The 17,249-nt window shown below is 60.3% G+C and overlaps 1 protein-coding gene across 2 annotated transcripts in view; it reads left to right on the plus strand.

Annotated features, from left to right (window-relative positions):
- The first annotated feature begins 1,802 nt into the window (after positions 1–1,802).
- HTRA3 (HtrA serine peptidase 3) overlaps positions 1,803–17,249 on the plus strand; it is a 38,285-nt gene continuing 22,838 nt past the window's right edge. The window contains exons 1-2 of one of the 2 annotated variants that reach the window (XM_024356013.3): positions 1,803–2,432; positions 14,625–14,724. In XM_024356013.3, the coding sequence (XP_024211781.1) occupies positions 2,048–2,432; positions 14,625–14,724 (485 nt within the window). In that variant the 5' untranslated portion in view covers positions 1,803–2,047. The remainder of the gene's footprint in view (positions 2,433–14,624; positions 14,725–17,249) is intronic. The other variant, XM_016951312.4, reaches the window with a different exon arrangement.

Raw genomic sequence — 17,249 nt, forward strand, 5'->3', positions numbered from 1 at the left:
TAGTTTTCTGTGCACTGAAGGATCCAGGGATGGAAAAGTGTTGATCTTCAGGGCCAGGTGTCTGCAGGAAAACACAGGCCCCCAAAAAAGCCAGCTCTGGGCCACAGTACCCCACCAAGGCTTACTCGAGGAGCAGGCATCCTGGGCACGTGAAAAATTCTCCTTGCGCCTTAGGCAAGCCCACACTGCAGAGACATGAACCGGGAGCCCTGGCCAAGTTTGAGGGAGGTTCAGCCCAGCCCTGAGGTCCCCAACTCCTAGCATTCTGGGTCATTCCAAAAAATGGCCTGAAATTCTCCACATCTTCAAAGCAAAATGCACTTGAGGTTTGTACAGGCAGAAACGCAGGTGCTAGGCCCCTTGTCAAAGGGCCTTTTACGAGGAGAAGCTCCAGGTCCCTTCTCTCCCCGTCCCATGGGACCCTTCAACCTTTCACTCTCTCTGGGTCCTATGGGGGCTCACACTTGGGGCCCCGCCTCCTCCCACCTCCTCCTCCCCAGACATCTTGTCTGATGGGGCCACTCCCTACTCAACGCCTCCCCAGGCCTTTGAGGACCCAGGGCCCTCAGGGATCAGGCCCCTCCACCTTCCCATTCCCCGAGGCCCTTTAACCTCCAGCTCCCCCTCCCTCCTCTGGACCAGAGGTACCCCTCCCCATTCTTAACTTGGGTATCTGTGAACCTGGATGGAAAAACATCTTTATTTACCCCAACATCTCCAACTGAAGTCCAGCATTCATTCCTTTGGGGGTGCAGTTGACCCCAGCCAGCAAGGCCTGTGGCTCCACGGCCAATAGAAACAGTGTTTACATCCCCATGTTACCGCCCTCACCGAAGGTGTCTCCAGTGGCAGCCCTCTGCCCAGGGCTGCTGTGAAATGTCCACTGGTATCAGACGACAGACCGACCAGAACCTGTCATTAACATGCTGATAAAGAAGCCCATAGGCCACGCTGTCATGAATTGCTTCATGTATTTTGATAACTGTGTTTTGATAGAATTGTTCCCCTTTGTGACCCCATGGTCTTTGTTTTATGCGTTTAAATGTACTTGACGACATCTTTCTGAAAAGGACACCCAGGCTTCACCAGGCAGCCCAGGGTACTAGGGACACACACAGTGTGAAGACTGCAGCTCCAGGCTGTGCACGCGGGGTTATCTCCTGCTGCCCTGACCTGCTTTTGCTTGGGAGCCTCTGCCCAGGTCACGGCCAGCTCCCGCTTCCCATCCTTCCTCTTCAGGCTTGACATTCACCTCCAAGGGGGGTTCTGCCCTCTCTCACAACTCCGCAGCCTTCACCCCATCAGCTGACGCACTGTCACCAGACTCTGACTCTCGTGATGGGACCTGGGTCTGAAAGGGCCCTGCAGAAAATGCAGGAGCAATGATGAGAATGGAAACAGCTTCCGGTTCCGTGGACAGGGAGGACTCGGGAACACTGCTCAGCCATGGCCTCTGTGGTTCTTCCAACGACCCTATGAGGTTGAGAAATGCTGTCAATTCCCCTTTCCTGGAGGAGGAAACTGAGGCACAGAGGAGACTGGACCCGGACAGACCCCTCCAGAGCGGGGAGAACGCATCCCCCAAGGTTTCTGGGATAGGCTGGGCCCGGGGGTCCCCACCAGAAAGGACCCCTGCGTGTCTGTAGCCTCGGGTTTTCTCGACCAGGCCGACCAGAGTCCCAAGGCCTGCCGGGTGGGTCCAGGCCCGGAAGGCCAGGCGGGGCCCTGTCGGGGCCTGGGCGGGGCTGGCGGAGGGGCCGGGCCGCCCCTTCCAGCGAGGGCGGGCTGGGCGGTCGCCTTTAAAGGCTCGGGGCCCGCCGCCCGCGGACAGTCAGGCTGGAGGGAGCTGAAGTCCCTGCGCTCCCTGCGCCCTGGGGATGCCCCTGCCGCCCTGACGCCCGCCAGCCTGAGCCACCGGCGCATGTGACCGCGCGTCCGCCCCAGTCCCATCCGTAGGCGCCCGGCGCCTGGCCCCGCAGCGGCCTCGTTGTCCCCGCCGGCCCCTGCCCGGTCTCCGGCGCTGCCACCCGCCGCCGGCCCTGCCGCCATGCAGGCGCGAGCGCTGCTCCTGGCCGCGTTGGCCGCGCTGGCGCTGGCCCGGGAGCCCCCTGCGGCGCCGTGTCCCGCGCGCTGCGACGTGTCGCGGTGTCCCAGCCCCCGCTGCCCCGGCGGCTACGTGCCCGACCTCTGCAACTGCTGCCTGGTGTGCGCCGCCAGCGAGGGCGAGCCCTGTGGCGGCCCTCTGGACTCGCCTTGCGGGGAGAGCCTGGAGTGCGTGCGCGGCCTGTGCCGCTGCCGCGGGTCGCACGCCGTGTGTGGCACCGACGGGCACACCTATGCCAACGTGTGCGCGCTGCAGGCGGCCAGCCGCCGCGCGCTGCAGCTCTCCGGGACGCCCGTGCGCCAGCTGCAGAAGGGCGCCTGCCCGTTGGGTAAGCGCTCGGGGGCCAGGGAGGAAGTGAAACTTCTTTCTCTTGGGGAAACTAAGGCCGGGAGTTAGGGCCGAGCTCGAGGTCGCCCTTCCCTGGGCACCACCGGGTGGCCCTTCAGAAATCATCCCACCAGCCCTCTGGTCTTTCAGATGAAGAAACTGAGGCCCAGAAAGGTAAACCGCTGTCCCCAAGGTCACAGAATTAGAGTCAAAAGGGAAACCCGGTGGTCTCCTGGCCACCCGAGGGGCCTCATCTAGGACTGTTTCCAGCTCTGGTCTCTTCAGAACTGATGTCTTGTGCCCATTCCCTTGATCCTTGGACCCCTGCTCTGTCCGGGTATTGAGTGAAGGGCACTCTTTCCTGCCCTAACTCTCCAGCCCGGGTGCCCTCTTGGGTGATGCCTTCTTTCCTGGAGACTGTGGTTAAGTGCATGTCTCCACAGGACTGTGTGGGAAGGGTCAGGGTGCAGGTCCCTGAACTGCTTAGGGCGCCCCAGGGAGAGGCTGCTTGGGGGAGAGAATGTCGGGGTCAGACCCTAGAACAGCCTCCCTTGAGGCAGTCGGCTCTAGGTTGCATCTCACCGTGCAGGTTGACTCTGTACGTGGAAGAAAATGCTGGAAAACCTGCTGTACCTTTTTCCCTGTTTGGGGTGCCTCTTAGGAAAGCAGACTCTGCTGTGGCCGGACAGGGTCTCACTGAAGACAGGCGACGGGCCCCAGGTTCATGGATAGGAGTCAGGGTCCTGTGTGCCATCAGCTTGCAGGTGGCAGGGAGAGATGCAGCAGCTGCCAGAACAGGCTCCGTGGAGCCTCAGGAGCACCATGGGGAGCACCAACTGCCGGGGCACCTGGGAAGCCTGCAGAGGGCTTCCTCATTTTTCTGCGGTCCGCTGAACACAATTCCAAGTGTTTTCATGGTGTAAAAAGGTTGGGGAACTGAGCGCTCTATTCCTGTAGTGGAGACTCACAGGCTCAATCTATCAGAGGTTCTGAGAAAACCTGCAGTGTCCTCAATTGATGAAACCCAGGGCTTCCCCAGAGAATTTCAACAGAGAGCTCTTCTTTTCTGGCAGAACACGTGACCTCCTCCCAGCACGGTGGGGTTCCTGGGAGCCCCGTGTGGGAAGCATCATTCGAGATTAGCTAGGATTATGTGGAAGAGCCCCCGCAGGGTTTGGCAGGGAGTCCCAGTCCACCTTGTGCTGGTACAACACCTGAGACTGGGCAGTTTATACAGGACAGAGATGTATTTCTCGCAGCTCTGGAGGCTGGAAAGTTCAAGACCAAGGTGCCAGCAGGCTCGGTTGTCTGGTGAGGGCTGCACTCTGTGGAAGGGAGGAAGCTGCGTCTTCACACGGCAGAAGTGCAGGCAGGGACAAGGCCGAACCTTTCCTGGGCCTGCCCATTGCAGCCCAGCTGTGCGCATGGGGGCCACCTCCCACCCCGCTGCCTGTAGCCTCTCTCATAAGGAGCTTCTGCCCACGCTCGAAAGGAGGAACCCTTGTGACCTCATCACCTCCTAACACCCCACCTTTTCATACCATCACATTGGCAACACCTCTGTTTTGGAGGGAACATGTTCAAACCATCATGGGGGTGAGGGTGATGAGGTCCGGCTTGTGTTGAGACTGCCCAGGAGGCTGAGGGGTGCGAGTGTGGGGCTGCGGGGTCTTGGAGACGTTGTCATTGACTCAACGCCTGCTGCACTGTCACAGTGGCTCATCAGTTTGGGGCTTGGTGCTGGGGTACCTTTCCTGGGCCTGCCCATTGCAGCCCAGCTGTGTGCATGGGGGCCACCTCCCCACCCCGCTCCCCACTGTGGAAGGCACTATGAGAATAGGGCTACAGGGCTCAGGGCTGGCAGGGAGCTGGAGGCAGCCTGGGTGTTCTGAGACACTCACTGACTTCTGGAGTTCGCGTCATGAGGCGCTTTCTCTCTGTGCCTGGCTGGCCCCAGGCTGGTGACAGGGCACAGCCATGTAGCAGACCCTGTTGGTGCCCTCAAGCCTCACAGACCATCGAGGGGACAGAAGGGAGGAGGAAAATAGTCGTATCCCCAGAGACAGGTGCATGGGGAGCTCAGAAGGCCAGGAGGCGGCCGCGAGCCTGGGGTCATGGGCTGAGGCCTCAGTGCTCCGGGGTCTGCAGTCCCAGCGCGCCTCTTCCCGATGAGGTGACCTTAGACCACTTGCTCACCCTGAGTTTCCTCAAATGAGAAGCGGGGACGACAGCAGCACCTGCAGGAGAGCTGCTGCCAGGCACGAAGGCACACGCCCCTTGCCTGATGGGCGACCCCCAGACCACATTGTTTCATATGTTGTTATCACTGTGGCGACCGACCCAAATCTGTCTCACCCAGCAAGGTCAGGAGAGGCTCTCCCGAGGAGGCGCTTCTGTGCCAAGCTGTGGAGGAGGACTGGGAGCTGCCTGGGGAAGGGTGGGGAGGACAGAGAGGGCGTGGGCAAGGCAGAGACCTGCACAGGACCCGAGAGCCCTGTCGCCACCAGAGCCCACGGAGCCAGGTGGGGAAATGGGGCTCGGTGGGGAGGGGAGGCAGAGAGTGCAGGTGGGAGGCTGCTGGCCATCTCCAGGGCGCCATTCACACTGTGGATGGTGTGCAGCCCTGCCACTGTAGCCCGGTGCACGGGGACCTTGGACAGCCAGCTTTCGGCAGGGCGACACGCAGAGTCCACTCCCTGTGGAGGCCTTGGGTGCCCGGCCTCTCCCCAGCCCTGTCTCATTTCCCACGGCAAGCCTGGTCCTTTCCCAGGCACCACAGATGTGCTGCCGGAGGCCAGGAAGGGTGAGGGACTGCTCTGAGGTCACATGGTCAGGAAGTGACCCGGCTGGGCCTGGCCTGGGTCTGGCTGGCTTTGCAGGCTATGCTCTGTGGGCCTCCTGGCTTTTCCTCTGCAAGGGGTGGCAGGGCCCCTGAGGCTGGGAGTCGGGTCAGGCCTGGGCCCCCGGCTCCATCAGGCTTAGCCTCCATGGAGTATTCCAGCAGCGTAGCCGGTCTTCCGCCCTCTTGAGGTCCCAGCCAGAAGTTGCTGGGTGCCGGTCACACTTAGTGGTGTGCCAGGCGCTGCCGGGCATTTCTGGGAGGAAGTCCTGCCTGGTGAGGGCAGCCTCCTGTGGGCTGAGGTTCCTTGTGCTCTCCTCTCCCCTCCCCATGTCAGCTCCTCCACCTTCTCCCCCCCTCTAGGCAGGAAGGTCTCCTTGGTCCCTTCTTGCCACCCTCCCCCCGCCCCCCCGCCCCAGTAAGCTCATCTGCCATGAAGTCCTCCCCACGTGCTGGGACTTCGGGCCCTATCTCCAGCCCCCAGGTGTCTCCTGAGTTAGAGTCACGTGGAGATGCCTGCGGAGCCGCCTCGGGCTCCACTCTTCCCAGCCCCACTGAAAGGAGCACCAGGATGTTCAGTGGGGAGCCTCGATCCCCTCCGTCCCTCCGCTCCTCATTCCCCTCTTCCCCTCACTCCCCTCAATGCCTGCTGCACCGTCATGGTGGCTCATCAGTTTGGGACTTGGTGTGGGGGTACCTTTCCTGGGCCTGCCCATTGCAGCCCAGCTGTGTGGATGGGGGCCCTTACTCCTCTCCACCCCTCATTCCTCTCTGCCCCTCACTCCCCTCCAACCCTTACTCCTCTCCACCCCTTATTCCCCTCTGCCCCTCGCTGCCCTCCACCCCTCATTCTCCTGTGCACCGGGAGTCCTCTCAGCTCATCCACAAAACATCTCCTGGGGCTCTCTGACTTCCCCCTCCATCCTCCCTTCCATCACTTCTCACACAGCAGCCAGGATCACCTTGGTCAATCTGTCCTGCCCATCACCTGCAGGCTTCCTTGCAAGGCACCCCAACACTTACCTTGACTCACAGGGCCCTGTGCCTGCCACCTGGCCCGCATCACCCTCGGTGCCGTCTCCCACTGTCCCCTCATCCCCTGTGCTCCGGCCTCACGGCCTCACCGGTCTCTTTCCCACCTCGAGGCCTTTGCACGCACAGTGCCCACTGCCCGGTGTTTCCTTCCCTTGCCTTAGCGTGGTGGGTTCCTCATCCTGCCTTCACCCGGATGTCCCACCGCCCCTGAGCCGCCTGCCCTGGCCACTGTGCCCAGGTCATCCTTCATTGCCTGGTGAGCACACCCAGGGTCTCCGGTGGGCCCTGCACACAGCTGTGACTGTGGGTCAACTTCTCTGCGTGATCCCCATCTCCTCCAGGCTCGGAGCCTCGCGGGGCAGGGGCCTGGGCCAGTGCGTGGCCTCTGTAGATGACATGAAATGAGACGAGGGCCCATGTGATGTGTGAATCTCCTCTAACCCTCCGGGCCCTTCTTGCATCCCTCCAGCGACGGAGGCTCACCACTTCTCAGGGGAACCCTCGCATCTTCTCAGGTCCATGTTAAGGCAGCACAGTTGCACAGAGTGGATACATGTCCATCCACGGGGTGGTAAAAGCGGGGATAAATGCGTTTCTGTGGGCCTGTGTGGAGAAGGGTTTCCCTTTGCGCGTAACCAGAGCTCTGAGGCCGTGCAGCCTCTCCCCTGGCTGCAGATAAACAGGCCTTGGAGCCTGCCATGCGCTCAGAATGTAGAGCCCCAGACCAGTTTACAAGGTGGCATTTAATCACCGGCTTTTATTGTGCAACCCCAAGCAGGTTCTGACAGCATCTCCCGGTTGTATTTATTGAAGAACTTGGGTTGGCTTTTGATTTGTAATCCTCTTAGCAGCTTCCTGGGGCTGCACATGCCTTGGAGTTCAGCATCTGGGACCACTCAGGCAAGATGACGCCTCCCCTCCTGCCCCGCCCACTCCCGCTGGGGCTGCAGTGCTGAGCCACAGCATCTGGCGGCACTGGAGGACTTGGAACTGCCGGCAGAGCTGCTTGGCCAAGAGCTTTCGCCAAGGCTGCCAGGAGCCAGGAGTCCAGCCGGACTGGAGCTGAGACCAGGGCGCTGTGCAGCTGCCCTTCCTGCCGGGGCTTGGCCTAGCAAATGCACCCTCACCCCATCTGCCATCCTGTGGTCTTCCCCCGACAGGCCTCTGCCCTCCCGTGCAGCCCCACACAGCAGCCTGAAGGGACTTGGCGAGACCCGGACCGTCCCTGCCGAAAGCTGGGCCATGGCTCCCACGGCCTCAGGACTAAGCATAGCCTCCTGGCAGGCTCGCAGGCTTGGTGACCCCGACCACTGCCTCCTGCCCACATCACCACAGCCGCAGACCCCTGTGAAACCCCCATCCTGCATTGTGAGGGACCAATGACAATGCATGGAGCCCAGAAGAGGAAGAAACCACCTTCAGAGTGGAGAGAGGGCTAGATCAGGAGGGCTTTCTGGAGATGGGGGCATCTAGTTGTGGAGAGGTGGGTACAAGGGGGCCTGTGCACCCTCGGCCTCCCACAGGCTCACCAGGGCCTGCCAGGTGGTCTGAACGCCTTCCGCCCAGGCTTGCTTTGAGGGAGGGAGGCCACCAGGTTTTACAAGGGTCAACATTGTGACACTGGGCAGTGTTCCAGGCCCACAAAGCCTTCAACACATCATTGGGGTATTGATGTCCTGGTCCTGTATGAGAAAGGGTTCAGGGAGCTGTAGGAAGCTGCCCTCGGTCACTCAGGTAGGGATGGATGGTTCTGCCCTGAGCCCAGGTCCCCTGGTTCCCCAGCCAGTGCTCTGAATACCAGGCAGGCCCCTAGCACCTCGAAGTGTCTGCCTTGCTTGGTTTTGATGAGGGTGTTTGTGGACTAATGGGTGAGACAGGGTTTAAAATCATAGACCGCTGTCCTTGATGCAGCAAAGACATGGCGAGGACACGTCCATATGTTCCCCAAGCTGAAAGCCAGGTCTGGTACAGGAGTAGCAGGTGACTCCCTAGAATTGTGCAATGTACAGCCTGCCCACCTGTGTGCATTACCCTGCTCCAGCACATAATGGGCAGAGCGCCAGGACTGGGACCCAGTTCTGTCCCTCATGTCTGGCTGCTCAGGGTGGAGTCCCAGCTCTGCCCCAGAAGTCTCTGAAGCTCTTTGCACCTCAGTTTCTTCATCTGTGAAATGGATAACAGTGGGACCCTCCTCACTGGTCACTGGACAAATGAGATGATGGACTGAGTGTGCTTTGCACGGTGCCAGGCTCATAGAAGTTGATGTGAAGAAAGGATGGCAGGTGGACGCGTCTTACAGAAGTGGAGTTAGTGAGAGTGAGGGAGAGGGGTCGAGGAAGGGGAGGAGCTGGAAGGCGGTGTCTGTGGAGGTGCTGCCATGTGCTGGCCCTGCCGGAGGGAGTTTCATTGGCCCCGGTCAAGGCAGGGAGGGCTTCCTGTAAGAGGAGGGCCAGGGGCTGTCTTCCTTGCCTTCAGTGGCATGGAAGTGCCTGACCCATGGCACTGTGCACAAGGACCAGCCTTCTTGGTAAATCACAGGCAGGCTGGCGGCAGCACCTCCTCCTCCTCCCAGGGGCTGGCTGTGGCCCAGCTGGGTGTGGAGTTTCACAGCCAGAGGAGCCAGGCTGGCCCCACATTGAGCTCGGGTCTAGGTTGAGCTTTCCTGGGGCTGGACAGGTTGTCACATTTGCCAAGGGCCAGCACGGAGCAGGGGAAGCGCCCAGGTCAGGGCTTGCGGGGCCTGGCTGTGCACCTTGGGCAGGTCCCATGGCCTCTCTAAGCCTTGTTGCCTTGCCTGTAAAATGGACTCAGTTCCTGTCTTGCAGAATTGCTGCAAGAATTCAATGAGATCACAAACTTCGGAGCCCAGCCTGACGTCCCATGCCCAAATCGGGTCCCGCCTGCGAGGTGTGGCCCGTGGAGGGGGAGGCAGCGGGTTCCTCTGGGCCTGGGCTGCAGCCCTCATCCCGCCTGCGTTCCACATGAACAGGTCTCTGGGCTTGAGGGTGGCAGATGGCAGCATCCACCCCACGGGGAGCCACAGCTGGACCTGAGGCTTGTGGGGGCACGGTTCACTTGGGGACATGGCTCGGTGGGGCAAAGTTCACTAGGGGACAGGCAAGTTTTCCAGAGGAGGAAAAGCAAAGGAAGCTGCCCTGGGAACTAATTAGACCCAGGAGGCAGCCCCTTTAGTGGTGGGCGGGGCTGGGGGCTGTTGAGGGGGCCCCTGGAATGGCTCCTCTGTCTCTGAAGAGCATTCATTCGCTCCCTCATTCGCTTCCTGCCCACTGCAGCGGGCCAGGTCCAGCCCAGACGCAGGGGTGCAGGCCACAGGTACACTTCCAAGGGACTAGCTTTGGGAAGGGTACGAGGTGCTGTTGGGCCCAGAAGGAGAGGTGGATCACCACGCTTGCAAAGTCAGGGTAGGCTCCCCAGAGGAGGCGCTGCTGGCCTGGGCCCTAAGGAATGACAGGAAGGGCATATTCCCAGAGGAGGGAACCACATGTGCAAAGGCACAGTGACACTTAGGAGCCTGCATGTGCAGGAAGCAGAGCCGAGGTCCACAGGGGAGAGTGGCAGCACGTGAGGCTGCAGATGTCAATGGGACCAGGACACCCCAGGCCTTGAATGCCCTGCTTAGAGGTTGCCATCTGGTCTGTAGACCATGGTCACCGTTATGGACAGATGGGCACAGCCTGGGACCCATGGCTATCCACTCATGGCTCCTCCATCCCCAGCTCACAGCTGACCACTGGGTGGCAGAGGGGTCTGCTAATTGCAGAGGGCAATAAAAGAAGGGGCAGGGACCTTAGAGATGGAGGAACAGAACTGGGTGTCAGTCCCAGCTCTGTACATTATGTGCTAGAGGGACTGATGCATACAGTTGGGCAGGTTGTGCACTGCACAACTGCAGGGAAGCTGGCCACTCTGATATTTGTCAGTAAGGGCCTGGAGTTACGCAGTGTACAAACACAAAGTATCCCCACAGAGTATCTGGGCCTCAGTGTCGCCATCTGTTCCATGGCAGTTATGACTGTCCAGAGCCAGCACGTGGTCCTCTCTTGGGGTTGGCCACAGTCCCCCAGGACTCCTGGGAGTTCCATCAGGCAGGGCTGTTGGAGCTGGAGCCCTGGCACCCTGCTTGTCTCCCCTGCCCTGTTGCGCCCCTTCCTCTCCTGGGATGTGACACCAGACACCTAGCCTTGGGCCTTGATTGCTTTGCTCTGTGTCAGGGTCTTCCTGACTGAAACTTCCAGGGCTTTAGATTCCAGTTTATTGAGGAAAAAAAAAAAAAAAAAGGCTAACGGCTGAATCTGGTTGAGACTGACTGTTGACTTCAGAACTTTGGCTCGAGGATGGGGTGGGGGTGGAGGTTGTCAAAAACCCCCAAATAAACAGAGTCTGCTTCCCAGCCGTGGGGCCCACGGTTTTCCTGTGGAAAGAGGCAGTGGGAACCGCGTCCTCCCTTCCCCCTGATTCATGGCTGATTCATCTGCGTGTTGGGAGGAGGAGCTGGGGCACAGGGGCCCCTGCCCCCACCCCACTACCCACTGAGGTCCGCTTAAAGGGACAGGACCTGGTGGGGCCCTGCAGGGGTGCCCCAGGCTCTGGGGTTGTCTAGACCCTGAAATCCAGCAGACCTGGGCCAGCGCCAGGCCTGCCCTCCCTCAGTGATTGATCTTTGCCTCTGAGCCTCAGTCTCCTGGGCCATAAAATGGGCCAGTGCTGCTGCTTTTGTGAGGCTGCTTAGAGACTTGGTTAATCAGCTGACCCACATTCTTTCTTCAGGGTGCTCTTTGCAGACCTACTGTGTGCTGGCTCAGAGAGCATCAAGAAGGGCCCCCTTGAACTTCTCTCCCTTCTCTCTGTCTTCCTCCCCTCCTGTCTCCGTCCCTCCTCCCCCTCCATCCCTTCCCTCTGAAATGTCTCAGCGACTGTCTCACCCTGTGCTGGTTACCACTGGGGTGTGGAAGCGAACCAGATGGTCTCTGTCCCAAAGGAGCCTGGGGTGTGGGGTGGGCACGTGCGGGCTTCTCTTTGGAGACTCTGTGGGAAACAGGCCACCTCCCAGCCCAGCCCCACGGCCCTTCTGTCTCAGGCCTTGCTCTCCCTCCCTGTTTTATTTTCTCTTTGAAAAATGAAAAAAAGTCACTGTAACTTTACCCCAACCACAAATAACCACCATGTAGTAGAATTTTGATGTTTCCTGCAAGGCTTTTACTTAACGAATATTTCACAGAGGGTTTAAAAGCAAATCATCTCCTATAAAATCGAGTGTCACCTATTTTAAGTGACCTCTGGGAGACCACACTGGGGAGAAAGTCCTTGCGGTGGAGGCCGCAGTGCTGTGCAGATCTTCAGGCTGCCGCGTCAGAGCTCAGGGGCCCAGCAGCCCAGGCGCTTGAGGGGGTCCAGGGGCTGGGCTTTGGCAAGCAGGGGGTGGACACGTTGGGGTCCAGAGAGCTTTCCGGCCCTGGGTGTTGGAGTGTCTGAGTCCAGCATGGAGACACACAGGAAGGCAGGCTTTTCTAATCACCTGTGGGAGGAGAGGTGCCGCCATTCCTCCTTCTGCTGTGTTCACACTGGGCCCAGTCCCTGTCTGCTGTGGCTGCCTGCACAGGCAATGCGGGCTCAGCCTGTGGCTTTCCATGTGCTGTGCCCCTGCCCGTGTGCTCTTCCAGGCCTGGGTCAGGGCACCTCTGCACTCACCCACCCCACGCCGGGCTCCTCTCTGCCTCATCCCTGGTGATGCTGTGCTGTCTCTGGTCCGTCACTGACTTGACCCTTGCCCCCAGCTGAACCACTGTGTCTCCAGCAGCTGTCACAGGTGGGCACACAGGAGGCACCCTGCACGCGTGGCTTGAATAAGGCTGTGAGCAGCGGCAGATTCGGTACAACTGGGGCTGCTGGGGGGCTGCCTGGAGGAGGCAGGATTAGGGCCGGGCCCAGGACCAACCAGAGCATCTTGGTAGGGAGAGTAGAGAGAGGTCGTGCAGGGGGAGGTGTAAAGAGGTGGATGATGAGCAGAAACTGGAGTTGGTGGCCCGACAAAGGCCACACGGTAGGAGAGGTAATATGGTCCCAACTGGGGGCTGTGCCCGTGCCCTGGCGCTTCTCCTCAGGCGAGGCACATGGTGTGCCAGCCTCAGGCCCCAGGGCACACAGGGGAGCAGCAGACCGGCTGAGTCCTCCCTCCTGGAGGGAGGAGGGCCTGGGCCTGGGGGTTGCCCTGGGATCCCTCTGGGTCGTGGAAATTGTGGGTCTGAGCGCATCTTGTGAGAGCTCCGAACCAGCTCCAAACCTCACCAGGGAAGCAGGCTTTGTGGCTGGTGTCCTTCCTCTCTACTTGGGTGCTAGAAAATGAACTCAAGTTCCCAGGGGCAGGGAGGAGAAGCAGACAGGCCTGGGCTGCCCACTCGGGCCGCACGGCAGCTTCACCTCACCAAGGGAGCCGCTTGCTTTGTAGGTGTCGAGCAGGGCAGCGCATCCCTCATGGAAGCAAACGTGGGCAGAGAGAGCCCTGGGCCCACAGCAGGCCCTGTCCCTGGGGTGTTTGTTAATGTGACGTCTGAACCTGAGACCCCGCTCTGCCGCAGTGGTTTGATCTATGAGGAGCCTCGCAGTGGCCGGCGTCTCCCAGCCAGGCTCTAGCCACCCCAGACAGGTGGCCTTTGATTCAGGCTGACTGAAGTGGACGAGGGCTGGTGTGGTTGGTGCCTGCGGGCCGGTTGAGAGGCAGACGTCGGAAGTCTGGGAGACCCAACACCAGAGCTCGAGCCAACCCCCCAGGTCCCAGCTCAGGCTAAAGGGTTCTTCAGGGCCTTGGGGAGCCGCAGGGCAGAGGTGGGGGCACCCAGGGAAAGGAGGCCTGCGGCCTGCGTTCAGATCCTGGTTCTCCCCTCCCAGCCGTGAGTCCTTGGGCAGGGGGGTTCTTCTTACAGAGCCTCAGTGTCCCCACCTTTAAAATAGAGGAAAAGTTTCCTTCCCCTGGCTGCCCCCGGAGAGTTGGGTGAATGAATTGGGATGTGCCTGGGGATTGTGTTTGGCCTGTGATGATTCCTAGAGCATGGACCGCGGCCCGGGCCCTGCCCCCACAGTGGCATCCACCATGGTATCTTCGTGCCTTTGGACGATCCAGAAAACCAGATTTTCCCTCGGTCCCCATGCTCGGCCACTTCCCAGAGATCAAGAGGAATGTGGGCTGCAAAGCTGGACGTTATGGACTGAGCCCTCTTTGCTCCCCATTGCCAAGGTGGCTGGGTAGGTGGGTAGCCCCCTGGGCAGGGACTCGAAGTTTGCAGTCCTCCACACTCAGTTCCCACATATGTGGTAGGAGGGCATATTCAGTCCCATTTTTCAGATGAGGAGTTGAGGCCCAGAGAACGTAAGTAATCTGTCTGAGGCCACACAGCTAGAAAGCAGCCAGGCCCAGCCGAACCCCTGGTGTGTGCAGCCCCCAGCCCAGTTGCTCATTGCGGGGCTTGGGAGCCACGAGCGAGGCTGAGCAGCATGGGTTCCAGATGGTGGGAACTGGAGAGATCCCGGCACAGGCCCATGCAGGGAACCCCGAGGGCTGTGGGCCCCGTGCCACTGCATGCCTCAGGCCTGTGGTCCTGGCAGCCACATCCCCTACTGCTGACGGCAGCAGGAATCTGAGCCCGGGAAGGGTCCAGGGAAGTTCGTGAACCATCTAGCAAGTCGGGCTGGGGTGTGGCCAAGTTAGACACAGATGTAGGGCCCTGTGGACTCAGAAATTGGCAGCGCTTTTGGCCCAGAGGGGCCACACTGTGTCCGGGCCTGGGTAGCTCAGAAGGGTCACCTGGGGGTCTTCCACTACACCCCCGCCTGGACACTGCTGTAGCCCCAGGGCTCGGAGGGACCGGCTGGAGCCCATGAGGAGAGGGCCAGTTCTCTCCTGTAAGGGTATTGCTGTAGCATGAGGGAACAGACAAGGCCCAGGGGGACTGACCCGAGATCTAGCCCTGGCCTCACTCCCGTGTGGCTCACGGCAATGTCCTAACCTCTCTCTGAGCCTCCTGCCCAGCCTAGCAGGGTCCAGTGAGGGGGGCGAGGAAGCCCAGCACATGGAAGCCTTTTTAACCATTCTCGGGGTGAGCGAGCCCCTTCCCAAATGCCTGGTGTCACTGCACTGCTGTGTGGTAGGGGGTCCCCAACGGGCTCAGTGTGGGCTGAGGCTGGCTCTGAACTGGGACAGGGGTCTCAGGAAGAGCCTCCTCCTCCTGCCCACTGGGCATAGGCCTCTGGGAGCTGGCAGCATCGTGGTCTCACTGACGCACCTGGCCCTTCCTGCCAGCGCAGGTCTCCACCAGCTGAGCAGCCCGCGCTACAAGTTCAACTTCATTGCCGACGTGGTGGAGAAGATCGCACCAGCCGTGGTCCACATAGAGCTCTTCCTGAGGTGGGTGAATACCCCTCGCCCCTCTCTGCCTCCCGGCGTTCCCTGGTACACCCGCCAGCTGCTGGGGCCCAAACCAGGCTTGATTCTGCAGCCTGGGCCACAGAAACTGGAGTGGCCTGGGGTCAGGCTGACCTCAGTCACATCTGCCGGCTGCCTGTGTGCCCCTGGGGAAGGACATCCCCGCTGAAGTGACTCCGCACCTGCTGGAGCTGTAGGCACCAAGAAGGTGCACAGCTGTGGGTCTTTGTCCCTTCATGCTGCCGCCCATGCTATTGGATACCTGCAATGTGTTGGTTGTCCTGAGGGGCCGTGCAGTAAAGCAGACACAGACAGAACCCAGTGGAGGAGATGCCAGGAGACAGCAGGTGTGTGTGCAAGGAGCAGAGGCACGGCAGGCAGAGAGCAGGGCTCGGGGCAGTGGGAACCGGGGGCTCGGGAGGCCTCACAAGCTAAGCCTGAAGTAGGCACCCCAGGAGCTGGGCCAGTGGATGCAGGGCAGTGGGGGCAGCTTGCAAGCACCGAGGCCCTTGTGGCCGGAGCGGGGAGGAATGAGGGATGGGTGAGTGAACGCACGAATCAGTGCACGGATGAGTGAGGGGAGGAATGAGTGAGTGAGGAAGTGGCAGAATGAATGAGTGAGGGAGGGAATGAGTGAGTGTACAATGGATGAGTAAAAGAATGAATGAATGAGTGGAGTCGGTCAATAGGGAAGCAGGATGTCCCAGCCCCGTAGAGGAAGTGGTGTGTACCGTGTGGCCTCACCCCCCGAGCAAGACCTCTCCTTGCAGATGCACAGGCAAAGCCTCCTCCCCTTCTTCCCACAGGGCCTGCCCCGGTCCCTGCCACCATCCCCAACCTCTCCCATCTCCTCCATCACAGGGACCCTCTGAGCTGGTGTGGGGGAGCCCTGCCTTCAGAACCTCCTGCTGTGCAAACTGCCCAATGTCTGATCGCTCACACCGAATCCTGAGGGCTTGTCCCAGATTGACTTATATCCCGCAGAAGCAAACTGAATGACTCTTCTGAGGTTTAGAGTGTTTCTCCCATCCACCTTTCCTGGCCCTTTGGCCCCTGGGTGTGGACAGAGCTGGCAAACAGCCTGATGAGGAGGCCCCGGAACCAAGCCTCATTCCACCCTGATAGGGATCAGACGGCAGGTCCAGGCGGACAAGGAGCTGGCAATGAGCAGTCACCAGAGGCCACAGGCCAGGGCTCCAGGGACTTGCTTGTTTTCACGGCACTTTCCCTGAGGCCTCCAGCCTCCCTGTGACGAGGCTCCACTGCCCTAGGCCCGGCCCTGGGGACTGAGCATCTGGTGGCTCATCGGGAGATCCCAGGAGTGATTCCTGCTCCAGCACCGCCTCTCTGCTGGCTGGCTTGGCACTTGTCTGGTCCAAGCCCCTGTCACTAGGCGTCACGGCCCCTCTGCCCTCCCCATCCCGGGCTCTCCAGCAGAGGCCGTGCTCCTTGAACAGGGGTGTGAGAGCGCGTGACGGGCATATAGCACCTCAGCATCACATCCTCCACACCTGCTGGGAGCTCCCTGGGCTGTGGGCTGTGTAGCCCATGTTTCTCAAAACAGCCCTGGAGGCACCACCTATGCAGGACCCACAGCCCCGGTTGCCACCCTGTCCAGTGCCCCATGCTGATGGACCTCTCACTGCCCCCTTGGCAGCACACTGACCCCTCGGCAGCACACTGACCCCTCACTGCCGTTCCCTCGGGCCCCGGGCCCTGAGACATGTCATTGAGGAAATTATAACTGGATGCGCTAAGTGGCACGTTGCTGGCCTTCCAGGAGGTAGGGATGGGGGCAGCATCTTTCTGGAAGGCCCCAGCCACCAGGCTCTGAACCAACTAATTACTGACTCCAGCCCAGCTGGGAGGCCATTTCCGCCCTCAGAGCCTCCAGTGACTGATGCTCTGAGTGGGTGGGTGAGACCCAGCAAAGATGAGACAGATGCTTTTCCAGCACAGGCCTCCTGGCTGTGACCCCTGACCTGAGGTCTGAGTGTGGGCATGGAGGCCAGTGGGCAGCCGCGGGCATTTTCTGCAGACCCCGCAGGTGCCTGGCCCTGTGAGGCACCTTGGGGCTTCCGCAGGCAAAACAGGTGCAGTTCCTACTCTGGGGCACACACAGAGTGGGTGTGGCAGAAGCTGGCTGCGGATGTGAGTGGACAGATGCTGGGGTCACCGTGTGGGGTGGCCAAGTGGCCAGATGCCCAGGCTGCCTGGGGCAGACCCCTGCTTTGCCCTTTGCCCGCCTGCCTGACCTAGGCAAGTAGTTCAGCGTCTCGGGACTCAGTTTTCCCACCATGAAGACCTGAGAGTTAGGGACGACAGTAGTTTCTTGTGGCTGCCATAACAAAGTACCACAGACTGCATGGCTTAAAATGACAGAGATGTTTGCTCCCATGGTTCTGGAGGCCGGAAGTCCTAATCAAGGTGTCAAGGTCCTAATCAAGGTGTCAAGGTCCTAATCAAGCAGGGCTGCTTTCTTCTGGGGGATGTTGGGGGAGTGTCCC

This window comes from Pan troglodytes, chromosome 3 (assembly GCF_028858775.2).
Source record: "Pan troglodytes isolate AG18354 chromosome 3, NHGRI_mPanTro3-v2.0_pri, whole genome shotgun sequence".
In the NCBI taxonomy this organism is placed as follows: domain Eukaryota; kingdom Metazoa; phylum Chordata; class Mammalia; order Primates; family Hominidae; genus Pan; species Pan troglodytes.